The sequence below is a fragment of the Panulirus ornatus genome, chromosome 27 (assembly GCF_036320965.1).
Source record: "Panulirus ornatus isolate Po-2019 chromosome 27, ASM3632096v1, whole genome shotgun sequence".
Lineage (NCBI taxonomy): Eukaryota > Metazoa > Arthropoda > Malacostraca > Decapoda > Palinuridae > Panulirus > Panulirus ornatus.
In genome coordinates, this window is record NC_092250.1 from 7,976,194 (window position 1) to 7,989,943 (window position 13,750).

Below are 13,750 nucleotides of genomic sequence, written 5' to 3' on the forward strand. Positions count from 1 at the left end.
ATTTATTAAGAAATGGGGTGACTGTGCTGTTGTCTGGTTGGTGAGGATATTCAATGTATGTATGGCTCATAGTAAAGTGCCTGAGGATTGGCGGAATGCATGCATAGTGTCGTTGTGTGAGAAAGTACCAGGAGAGACTGAGTACAGAATGGAAAAAGGTGAGAACAAAGGAGGTAAGGGGAGTGGGGAAGGAATGGGATGTATTTACGGAAGCAGTGATGGCTTGCGCAAAAGATGCTTGTGGCATGACAAGCGTGGGAGGTGGGTTGATTCGAAAGAAAGGGTAGTGGGTGGTGGGATGAAGAAGTAAGATTATTAGTGAAAGAGAAGAGAGAGGCATTTGGACGATTTTTGCAGGGAAAAAATGCAAATGAGAGGGAGATGTATAAAAGAAAGAGGCAGGAGGTCAAGAGAAAGGTGCAAGAGGTGAAAAAGAGGGCAAATGAGAGTTGGGGTGAGAGAGTATCATTAAATTTTAGGGAGAATAAATATATGTTCTGGAAGGAGGTAAATAAAGTGCGTAAGACAAGGGAGCAAATGGGAACTTCAGTGAAGGGGTCTAATGGGGAGGTGATAACAAGTGGTGGTGATGTGAGAAGGAGATGGAGTGAGTATTTTGAAGGTTTGTTGAATGTGTTTGATGATAGAGTGGCAGATATAGGGTGTTTTGGTAGAGGTGGTGCGCAAAGTGAGAGGGTTAAGAAAAATGATTTGGTAAACAGAGAAGAGGTAGTAAAAGCTTTGCGGAAGATGAAAGCCGGCAAGGCAGCGGGTTTGGATGGTATTGCAGTGGAATTTACTAAAAAAAAGGGATTGACTGTATTATTGACTGGTTGGTAAGGTTATTTAATGTATGTATGATTCATGGTGAGGTGCCTGAGGATTGGCGGAATGCTTGCACAGTGCCATTGTACAAAGGCAAAGGGGATAAGAGTGAGTGCTCAAATCACAGAGGTATAAGTTTGTTGAGTATTCCTGGTAAATTATATGGGAGGGTATTGATTGAGAGGGTGAAGGCATGTACAGAGCATCAGATTGGGGAAGAGCAGTGTGGTTTCAGAAGTGGTACAGAATGTGTGGATCAGGTGTTTGCTTTGAAGAATGTATGTGAGAAATACTATGAAAAGCAAATGGATTTGTATGTAGCATTTATGGATCTGGAGAAGGCATACGATAGAGTTGATAGAGATGCTCTGTGGAAGGTATTAAGAATATATGGTGTGGGAGGAAAGTTGTTAGAAGCAGTGAAAAGTTTTTATCGAGGATGTAAGGCATGTGTACGTGTAGGAAGAAAGGAAAGTGATTGGTTCTCAGTGAATGTAGGTTTGCGGCAGGGGTGTGTGATGTCTCCATGGTTGTTTAATGGATGGGGTTGTTAGGGAAGTGAATTCAAGAGTTTTGGAAAGAGGGGCAAGTATGCAGTCTGTTCGGGATGAGAGAGCTTGGGAAGTGAGTCAGTTGTTGTTCGCTGATGATACAACGTTGGTTGCTGATTCATGTGAGAAACTGCAGAAGCTAGTGACTGAGTTTGGTGTAGTGTGTGAACGAAGAAAGTTAAGAGTAAATGTGAATAAGAGCAAGGTTATTAGGTACAGTAGGGTTGAGGGTCAAGTCAATTGGGAGGTAAGTTTGAATGGAGAAAAACTGGGGGAAGTAAACTTTTTTAGATATTTGGGAGTGGATCTGGCAGCGGATGGAACCTTGGAAGCGGAAGTGAATCATAGGGTGGGGAAGGGGCTAAAATCCTGGGAGCCTTGAAGAATGTGTGGAAGTCGAGAACATTATCTCGGAAAGCAAAAATGGCTATGTTTGACGGAATAGTGGTTCCAACAATGTTGTATGGTTGCTAGGTGTGGGTTATGGATAGAGTTGTGCGCAGGAGGGTGGATGTGCTGGAAATGAGATGTTTGAGGACAATATGTGGTGTGAGGTGGTTTGATCGAGTAAGTAATGTAAGGGTAAGAGAGATGTAGGGAAATAACAAGAAGAGGGTGTTTTGAAATGGTTTGGGCACATGGAGAGAATGAGTGAGGAAAGATTGACCAAGAGGATATATGTGTCGGAGGTGGAGGGAACGAGGAGAAGAGGGAGACCAAATTGGAGGTGGAAAGATGGAGTGAAAAAGATTTTGTGTGATCGGGGCCTGAACATGCAGGAGGGTGAAAGGAGGGCAAGGAATAGAGTGAATTGGAGCGATGTGGTATACCGGGGTTGACGTGATGTCAGTGGATTGAATCAAGGCATGTGAAGCGTCTGGGGTAAACCATGGAAAGCTGTGTAGGTATGTATATTTGCGTGTGTGGACGTATGTATATACATGTGTATGGGGGGGGTTGGGCCATTTCTTTCGCCTGTTTCCTTGCGCTACCTCGCAAACGCGGGAGACAGCGACAAAGTATAATAAATATAAATATAAATATATATATATATATATATATATATATATATATATATATATATATATATATATATATATATATATATATATATATATATATATATATATATATATATATATGCATATATATATCATTCTTAGAGGATGGGAAAAAGAATTCCCCTGCCATATTCCCTATATGACGTGGAGGGCATCTAAGAAGGGATGGAACGAGGTAGAGATGAAGCCAAAGGAGGAGTGCTCATCATCTTCGCAGGTTTAGTGTGGGGTGTCTTATTGTGTCTGGATGTATTCCAAGATGAGAAGAAAGGAGAGATAGGTAGTATGTTTTTGGAAGAGGAACCTGGATTTCCTGGCTCTGAGTGATACAATATATATGGTTTGGGAGTGCATTAGTGATAAAGTGAAGGGTTGGTGCCAGATTATATCATAAGGTAGGGGTAGAACTGCTGCCGAAGCCAGATTTATGGAAATTTGTGAAAGAGTGTCAGGAAATAAGATCTAGACAGATACGAGAAAAAAAGAGTATTAGTAAACTTCACGAGGAGTAAGATGCTTGGTAAAGAGGTTGATAGTGTGAGGAGAAACAATAAGAAAGATGGCGATATAAATGAAGGGGCAAATGGGTAAGCGGTAAAAGATAGCGTTAAGGTTAGGAAGAGAGAATAAATATTCTGAGAGACTGTCAAATGAATTTGATGAAAGGGTGGCATAGGTTGGATCTTAGGGTCAGAGAGGTATACAAAGCGACAAGGTCATGGAAAGCGGTTTCATGAAGAAAAAGAGATGGCGAAAGGCTTGCTTAAGGTGAAATATGGCAAGGCGGCTGGAGTAGATGGTATTACAGTTGAATTTTGTAAGTGCGGTGGTTAGTCAGGATATTCATTTTATGTATGGGTCATGGTTAGGTGCCCGAGAATTGGCGAAATACAAGTATAGTCACAATGTATGAGGATAAGAGGTGAACTTAGGTGAGTGTTCGAAATACATAAATTTTTATGTATATCTGGTAAGTTGTATGGGAGAGTGGGGAATGAGAGAGGGTGAAGGCATGTACAGAGTATCAGACTGGGGGAACAATTTGGTTTCATGAATGGCATAGGCTGTATAAATCAGGTGAGTCCTTTAAAGAATATGTGTAAGAAATACTAAGAAAAAAAAAAGGGTTTCCATGTGGTATTTATTGATATTGAGAAAGCATGTAGTAGGGTTGACAGAGATACCTTGTGGAAGGTCCTACGAATATATAATGTGGGAGGAAAGCTATCTGAAGCAGTGCGAAATTTCTATCAAGATAAAAGGTGGGTGCGCGAGTAGGTAGAAGACGAGAGTGAGTGGCTCCAAGTGAAGGTTGGCCTGCGGCGGTATTGATTTGGTTATGGATGAAGTGGAAAGGGAAGTAAATGCAAAGGCCTTGCAGTGAGGGGGTGAGTTTGCAGCATGTAGGGGGTTATGGGTCCTGGTTAATGAGTCACGGTTGTTTGTTGACGACACAGCACTGGTGACAGATTAGAACGAGAAACTGTAGAAGTTGGTGCTTGACTCTGAGAAAGTGTGTAGGAGGAAATTGGGAGTAAATGTGAACAAAAGCAAGGTTATCAGCTTCAGTAAGGTAGTTAAGAGGTGAGTATGAATAGAGAAAATCTGTAGGAAGTGAAGTGTCTTAGATACCTGGGAGTGGAAATTGCAGCGAATGGAAACGAAAATGAATCCTAGAGGGCAGGAAAAGGGGCAATGGCTCTCGGAGTAGTGAAGATTATGTGGAAACAGAGGTCGTTATCTGGAAGGGAGAGAATGGGGGTATATTTGAATTTTATACATCATAATGTGAGGAAAACAGAGAACGTTACCTCGGAGAGCCAAAATGGGTATGTTTAAAGGAATAGAAGTTCCAGAAATATAATATGCTTGCGAGGCATCGGCTATAGACAGGGTTGTGCGGAGGTTGGTGGATGTGTTGGAAACGAAACATTCAAGGACAATGTGTGGTGAGATCGTTTGATCGAGTAGGTAATAAAAGGGTAGGAGAGAGATATGGTAAAAAGAGGAATGTGATGCAGATGAAGAAGGTGAACTGAAATGGTATGGACATATGGAGAGAATAAGTTAAAAGAGGCTGACAAGACGATGTATATCTTAGAAGTACAGGGGACAAGGAGAAGCGTACCGTCTCATCAGATAACTAACTTATCGTGCAACCGTTACTGAATTACGCAAGCATGTAGTTAAAGTTGCATCATCATCAACGGACGAAAGGGAGTAAAATCACCTAGAGAAACATCTTTCTCCAAAGGATTCCATCCTTTCTCTGAATCTGATTGTATCGCAACCTTGAAGCTGCAAGATTCTATATAACGAGTTTTGAAGCTATTCATAAAGATAAATGAAAATCATGCGACGTGCTGATGTCACGCAACCATTTATCGACCAACAACCTTCTCTAGAACTTGAACACCATCCTATTATACTCGTGGGCTGCAACGTTAATTACACAACAGAGGCAGTATGTTTGTGTATGTTGGTGCATTTTTCTTTGTATGTGTGGTTGTTTTTGTATAAGTATTTGAGTGCTTGTGTCTGACTTTTTGTTTCTGCATATGAATGAGTTCGTAAAGAATTGTGTCCATTCGATGTGGATCCGTGTGTGGGTGTGTGCTGCATTTGAATACATGACACAACAGCTTCATAATGTGGATATCTTTGCGCCAAAATATAGTAATGCATCTCATACAACTCCTTACCTGGGAGGCTGCGCAGCAGACGCGGATTCTAGGGCGTAACTCACAAATAGACCTGCCGGAAGAGGATGTTATTAATCTTGGAACAAGGCAAGCAACACCAGGAGCAGTAACAAAAATGATCTCCATCTGTAGTTATTTTGGTGCTTATTTATCGTTCTTTAACTCTCATGTGTAATGCACTGAAAAAACAGATCCCTTTTCAAATCCAGGCCCAACAGACCTTTCACATGCCCCAGGTTCAGCAAGACGAGCCCAATATACCAAATCGTTCCAATTCACTCTATTCAATGCACACCTTTCATTATGTTCATGTCCCGGCCGCACAAAATTATTTCATTCTATCGTTCCATCTTCAATTTGGTCTCCCGCTTCTCCTTGTACCCTCTACTTTTGACACATAAATCCTCTATATCAACTTTTCCTCATTCATTCACTCCATATGTCCAAACTATGTCAACACACCCTCTTCTGCTCCCTCAACCACAAAATTTTTATTTCGACACATCTCTCTTACCTTTTCATTACTTACTCGATCGAACCATCTCATATCACATATTGTCCTCATATATTTCATTTCCAACACATCCACTCTCCTCTACACAACCTATCTATATTCATGCCACGCAACCTTATAGTATCATAACTAATATTCCTTCAAACATATCCATTTTTGTCCTCCGATATAACGCTCTCCCTTTCCATATATTCTTCATCGGTCCCAGTACCTTCTCCCCCTCCCCCACCCCATGACTCACTTCCACTTCCATGGTTCCATTTGCTACCATGTCCACTCTTGGATATCTAAAACACTTCACTTCCTCCAGTTTTTCTCCATTCACACTCACATCCCAACTATCATGTCCATCAACCCTGCTGAACCTAATAACCTTGCTCCTATTCATATTTACTTTCAACTGTCTCCTTTAACACACACTTCAAGACTCAGTCACCAACTTTTGCAGTTTCACACTCGAATCAGCCACCAGCGCTGTATCATCTGCGAACGACAAACAACTTCCTTCCCGGGCCCTCTCATCCCTAACAGGCTCATACTCATCCCTCTCTGCAAGAATCTTGCATTTATCTCCCTCGCCACCCCATCCATAAACACGTTAAACAAACATAGTAACATAACACACTTCTGCCGCAAACAAACCTTTTACTTGGAACAATTCACTCTCCTCTCTCCCTAGCAGTTTTCACGTCTTACACCCTTGATAAAAACCTCCCATTACTTCTGGCAGCTTTCCTTCCACACCATATATTCTCAAGATCTTCCTTGAACCATCTATATTAACCCTATCACATGTTTGTTTGTTTTTTTCCAGGTCCATAAATGCCACATAGAAATCAATCTGTATTTATAAGTATTTTTATAACACATTCTTCAAAGCAACCTGATCTACATATCCTCCACCTTTTCTGAAATCACACTGCTCTTCCCAGTTTGATGCTCTGTACATGCCTTCACCTTCTCGATCAATACCTTCCCATAAACACATCAGGTAAATCAACAAATCTATACGTCTGTAGAAAGAATACTCCAGTGTATCCCAATTGCTTTATACTATGGCACAATACATTATTCCGCCAGTCCTCAGGCACTTCACCATAATCCATGCGTATAATGAATATTCTTACCAACCAGGCAACAACACAGTCACCCCTTTCGAATAAATGCAACTGCAAATTCATCCACTGCGGCGCCTTGCCGCATTTCATTTTCCACAAGGCTTTCACCAACTCTTCTTTTCTTCACCAAACAACTCTCCATGACCCTCATTTCCAATACCACCGAGACCAATACACCCTACACTACAACTCTATCGTAAAACATATTTAAGAATCCTCTAAACTTCTTACTCCATATATATATATATATATATATATATATATATATATATATATATATATATATATATATATATATATATATATATATATATATATATATGTTTTAGATATCTGGGAGTGGATCTGGCAGCGGATGGAACCATGGAAGCGGAAGTGGATCATAGGGTGGGGGAGGGGGCGAAAATTCTGGGAGCCTTGAAGAATGTGTGGAAGTCGAGAACATTATCTCGGAAAGCAAAAATGGGTATGTTTGAAGGAATAGTGGTTCCAACAATGTTGTATGGTTGCGAGGCGTGGGCTATGGATAGAGTTGTGCGCAGGAGGATGGATGTGCTGGAAATGAGATGTTTGAGGACAATGTGTGGTGTGAGGTGGTTTGATCGAGTAAGTAACGTAAGGGTAAGAGAGATGTGTGGAAATAAAAAGAGCGTGGTTGAGAGAGCAGAAGAGGGTGTTTTGAAATGGTTTGGGCACATGGAGAGAATGAGTGAGGAAAGATTGACCAAGAGGATATATGTGTCGGAGGTGTAGGGAACGAGGAGAAGAGGGAGACCAAATTGGAGGTGGAAAGATGGAGTGAAAAAGATTTTGTGTGATCGGGGCCTGAACATGCAGGAGGGTGAAAGGAGGGCAAGGAATAGAGTGAATTGGAGCGATGTGGTATACCGGGGTTGACGTGCTGTCAGTGGATTGAATCAAGGCATGTGAAGCATCTGGGGTAAACCATGGAAAGCTGTGTAGGTATGTATATTTGCGTGTGTGTGGACGTATGTATATACATGTGTATGGGGGTGGGTTGGGCCATTTCTTTCGTCTGTTTCCTTGCGCTACCTCGCAAACGCGGGAGACAGCGACAAAAGCAAAAAAAAAAAAAATATATATATATATATATATATATATATATATATATATGTATATATATATATATATATATATATATATATATATATATATATATATATATATATTATATATATATATATATATTTATATATATATATATATATATATATATATATATATATATATATATATATATATATATATATATATATATATATATATATATATATATATATATATATATATCTTATTATATTTTTTTAACTATACTTTGTCGCTGTCTCCCACGTTAGCGAGGTAGCGCAAGGAAACAGACGAAAGACTGGCCCAACCCACCCACATACACATGTGTATACATACAAGTCCACACACGCACATATACATACCTATACATTTCAACATATACATATATATACATACAGAGACATATACATATATACACATGTACATAATTCATCCTTGTTGCCTTTATTCGTTTACGTTGCCCCCCAGCCACACATGAAATGAAACCCCCCTTCCCCCGCAAGCGCGTGAGGTTGCGCTAGAAAAAGACAACAAAGGCCACATTCGTTCACACTCAGTCTCTAGCTGTCACGTATAATGCACCGAAACCACAGCTCCCTTTCCACATCTAGGCCCCATAAATCTTTCCATGGTTTACCCCAGACGCTTCACATACCCTGGTTCAATCCATTGACAGCATGTCGACCCAGGTATACCACATCGTTGCAATTCACTATATTCCTTGCACGCCTTTCACACTCTTGCATGTTCAGGACCCTATCGCTCAAAATCTTTTTCACTCCAACCTTCCACCTCCAATTTGGTCTCCCACTTCTCCTTGTTCCCTCCGCTTCTGACACATATATCCTCTTTGTCAATCTTTTCTCAGTTATTATCTCCATGTGACCAAACCATTTCAACACACCCTCTTCTGCACTCGCATCCAGTAGTAGTAGTAGTAGTATCATTATTACTACTATCATTGTTATTTACTGTACTTGATCGCCGTTTACCCTATCTGTGAGGTATCACCAGGAAACAAGAGAAAAAAGATCTACTCACTCACATCCATTTTCTAGCTTTCATATGTAATGCACAGAAACCTTAGCTCCCTCTCCACATCCAGGCCCTAGAGACATTTCTATGGTTTACTCCAGACGTTTCACATTCCCTAGTTTAGGCTATTAACGGCATGTAGACCCCAGTATACCACATCGTACCAATTCCCTTTATTCTGCGCAAGCCTTTCACCTTCCTGCATGTTCAAAATCTTTTTTCACTCCATCCTACACCTCATATATGGTCTCCTACGTCTCCCTCCCTCCACTTCTGACACATATATCCTCTTTATCAGCCTTTCCTCACTCACCCTCTCCATATATCCAAACATTTCAACATCTCGTGTTCTGCTCTCTCAACTATACTCTTTTCGTAATCACATAACTCTTTTATCCTTTCAGTACTTACGCGATCAAACCACCTTGCACCACATGTTGTCCTTAAATATGTCATTTTCAACACATCCACTCTCCTCCGCAAAACTATATCTATAACCCATTCCTCACAAACATATGCTATTACTGGTACTACTATTCGTTCAGACATACCCAATTCTGCGCTCCGAGACATGTTCTCTCTTTCCACACATTTTTCATAGCTCCTAAAACCTTCGTCCCTTCCCCCACCATGTGACTCACTTCTGCTTCCATTGTTCTATTTAATACCATGTCAAATCCCAGATATCTAAGACTTTCTCCATTTTTTTTCCATTCAAACTTACATTCCAACAAACTTGTCCCTCTACCCCACTGAACCTAATAACCTTGCTTTTATTCACTTTTACTCTCAGTTTTCTCCTTTCACACACTCCTTCTAACTCAGTCAACAACTTCTATAGTTTCTCGCTCGAATCAGCCACCATTGCTGCATTATCGGCGTACAATAAATGCCTCACTTCCCAGACCCTCTCATCCCCAACACATTGCATACTCACCTCTCTCTCTGTAACTCTTGCATTTACCTTCCTAACCATCTCTTCCATAGAAAATTAAACAACCATAGTGACATCAAACACCCCTTCCGCAAACCAACCTTCAATGAGATCTAATCACCCTCATCTCTTCCTACTCGTATACACGTCTCACACCCTTGATAAAAAATTCTAACAGTTTCAAGCAGGTTGCCTCCCACACTACATACTCTTTGCACCGTTATCAGCACGTATCATATACCTTTTCCGTATCCAAAAAAGTCACATACAAATCTATCTGTTTTTCTAAGTAATTCTTGCACATATTCTTCGAGGCAAACACCTGATCCACTCATCCTCTACCTCTTCTATAACACACCGTCCTCCTCAAGCTGATGCTCTGTAGACGCCTTCACCCTCTTAATCAATACCCTCCTGTAATATTTTTCAGCTATACTCAGCAAATCACCTTTATCCCTTTTTCCTTTATACAGTGGTACTATAACTGCATTCCTGCAGTCGTCAGGCACTTCACTATGACCCATACATACACTGAATATCCTAACTAATCAACAACACAGGCACCCTCTTTCTTAATAAATTCAACTGCATTTCCAGCCAATCCCGCCACCTTGCTAATTTCATCATCCACAAGGCTTTCACCACCTCTTCTGTCTTTATCAAACCACGTCTGCCACTGTATCATTAAACTCATTGAACAGCTTTTCAAATACTCGCTTCATCTCCGCCTCAGTCCATCACTCCCAGTCATCAATTACCCCTTTTGTTCCTTTTACCAAAATCCCCATATCCTATCTTATCTTTCTCATATCATTTACTACCTAAAACATCTTTTATATTGTTCCCAAAGTTTAATGGTAATCTCTCACCCCAACTCTCATTTACCCTCATTTTCAACCACTGCATCTTCCTATTGACGAAGAAATGAAACACAATAAGTTCCCAAGTGCACTTTCGTGTAATAATCACATCATCAGGAGGGATAAAAGAAAGAAATATAACAGATGACAAACAACGAAGAGACATAGCTAGGACGCCATTTGGTAAACGAGTGATTGCCCGAATATAGGTTGGGTGCGTTCAAGTCTGGAAACAAGTGTATCATAAACTCATTGTATGGACAAGAAGGGGAACAGTTTACAAGTGCTCTGAACATTAGAATTATCCAATTTGTATAGACTATCATATTTCTTTCTTGTGTCTCCACTGGTGATGTGATCCTTACACGAAAATGCACTTGGGAATTTATCATGTTTCATTTCCCCGTGGTCTCTATAGGAATAACCTTGATCACGCGCTAAACTGTGATTCTTTCCAACAAAGTATAATAATAGATAAATGATATATATATATATATATATATATATATATATATATATATATCATTTATCATACAAACCTCCAACAGCCAGGATCGAACCCGGGACCCCTGTGCAAGAGGCAGGCATGCTAACCGCTAGGCTATGGGACTGTATAATAGGAAACAACTATTCGAAATACTAAGTACTCGAATACCCTTCGTCTCACAATGGTGAGCAACGGGGTCTATACCGGATGTTTCCGAACAGACGCACATAGCCAGCTGATAGCGTTTTACCGAACCTACCTGTACAACGCGGAGGTATATGAATCCGAATAAAGTGCATATGAACGCGCACCTTCATAGAACATACACACCTCCAACGGCCAGGATCGAACCCGGGACCCCTGTGCAAGAGGCAGGCATGCTAACCGCTAGGCTATGGGACTGTATAATAGGAAACAACTATTCGAAATACCAAGTACTCGAATACCCTTCGTCTCTCAATGGTGAGCAACGGGGTCTATACCGGTTGCTTCCGAATAGACGCACATAGCCAGCTGATAGCGTTTTACCGAACCTAACTGTACAACGCGAAGGTATATGAATACGAATAAAGTGCATATGAACGCGCACCTTCATAGAACATACAAACCTCCAACAGCCAGGATCGAACCCGGGACCCCTGTGCAAGAGGCAGGCATGCTAACCGCTAGGCTTTGGGACTGTATAATAGGAAACATGTATGTTCTATGAAGGTTTTCATCTTCCACAAAGCTATCACTACCTCTTCTCTGTTTACCAGATCATTCTCCTTGACCCTCTCACTTCGCACACCACCTCGACCAAAACACCCTATATCTGCCACTCTATCATCTAACACATTCAAGAAACCTTCAAATTACTCACTCCACCTCCAAATCAATTCAACACTACTTGTTATTACCTACCCACTAACCCCCTTTACCGATGTTCCCATTTGTTCTCTCGTCTTACGCACTTTATCTACCTCCTTCCAAAACATCTTTTTATTCTCCCTAAAATTTGATGACACTCTCTCACCCCAACTCTCATTTACCCTCTTTTTCACCTCTTGCACCTTTCTCTTGACCTCCTGCCTATTTCTTTTATACATCTCCCAGTCATCAGCACTATTTCCCTGCAAAAATCGTCCAAAGGTCTCTCTCCTCTCTTTCACTAATAATCTAACTTCTTCATCCCATCACTCACTACCCTCTCTAATCTGCCCACCCCCCACGCTTCTCATGCCACAAGCATCTTTTGCGCAAGCAATCACTGCTTCCCTAAATACATCCCATTCCTCCTCCACTCCACTTACGTCCTTTGCTCTCACATTTTTCCATTCTGCACTCAGTCTCTGTCGATACTTCCTCACACAAGTCTCCTTCCCAAGCTCACTTACTCTCACCACTCTCTTCACTCCAACATTCTCTCTTCTTTAACACGTAATCCAATAACGCTCTCTGGCCATCTCTCATACTTACATATGTATACTTATGTACATCTTTCTATTTAAACCAGGTATTCCTAATCACCAGTCCTTTTTTCAGCACACAAATCTACAAGCTCTTTCCCATTTCCATTTACAACAAGGAACACCCCATGTACACCAATCATTCCCTCAACTGCCGCAATGCTCACCTTTGCATTCAAATCTCCCAACACTGTAACCCGGTCTCGTGCATCAAAACTACTAATGTATTCACTTAACTGCTCCCAAAACTTGCCTCTCATGATCTTTCTTCTCATGCCCAGGTGCATATGCACCAATAATCCACTTTCAGTTTTACCCATATCAATCTAGAGTTTACTTTCTTACACTCTTGTTTCAGGAGTAGTGCCACTCTTTCCTTGCTCCTGTCCTCTCACCAGCCCCTGTCTTTACTCCCAAAACATTTCCAAATCACTCATCCCCTTTAGCTTTGATCTTCTTTCACTCAGAGCCAAAACATCCAGGTTCCTTTCCTCAAACAAACTACCTATCTCTCCTTTTTTCTCATCTTGGTTACATCCACACACATTTAGACACCCCAGTCTGAGCCTTCGAGGAGGATGAGCACTCCACGCGTGACTCTTTCTGTTTCCCCTTTTAGAGATTTAAGATACAAGAAGGGGAGAGTTTCTAGACCCCGGTCCCGTCCCCTTTAGCCGCCTTCTACACGTGAGGAATGCGTGTGAAGTATTCTTTCTCCCCTATCCCAATATATATATATATATATATATATATATATATATATATATATATATATATATATATATATATATATTTTTTTTTGCTTTGTCGCTGTCTCCCGCGTTTGCGAGGTAGCGCAAGGAAACAGACGAAAGAAATGGCCCAACCCACCCCCATACACATGTATATACATACGTCCACACACGCAAATATACATACCTACACAGCTTTCCATGGTTTACCCCAGACGCTTCACATGCCCCGATTCAATCCACTGACAGCACGTCAACCCCGGTATACCACATCGCTCCAATTCACTCTGTTCCTTGCCCTCCTTTCACCCTCCTGCATGTTCAGGCCCCGATCACACAGAATCTTTTTCCCTCCATCTTTCCACCTCCAATTTGGTCTCCCTCTTCTCCTCGTT

At 41.1% G+C, this 13,750-nt stretch overlaps 1 protein-coding gene across 1 annotated transcript in view; it reads right to left on the reverse strand.

Annotated features, from left to right (window-relative positions):
• Positions 1-13,750, reverse strand: part of LOC139757504 (phenoloxidase-activating factor 3-like) — a 136,435-nt gene that overhangs the window by 55,884 nt on the left and 66,801 nt on the right. Inside the window, exon 3 of the mRNA XM_071678016.1 lies at positions 5,140-5,191. Within this exon, the coding sequence (XP_071534117.1) occupies positions 5,140-5,191 (52 nt within the window). The remainder of the gene's footprint in view (positions 1-5,139; positions 5,192-13,750) is intronic.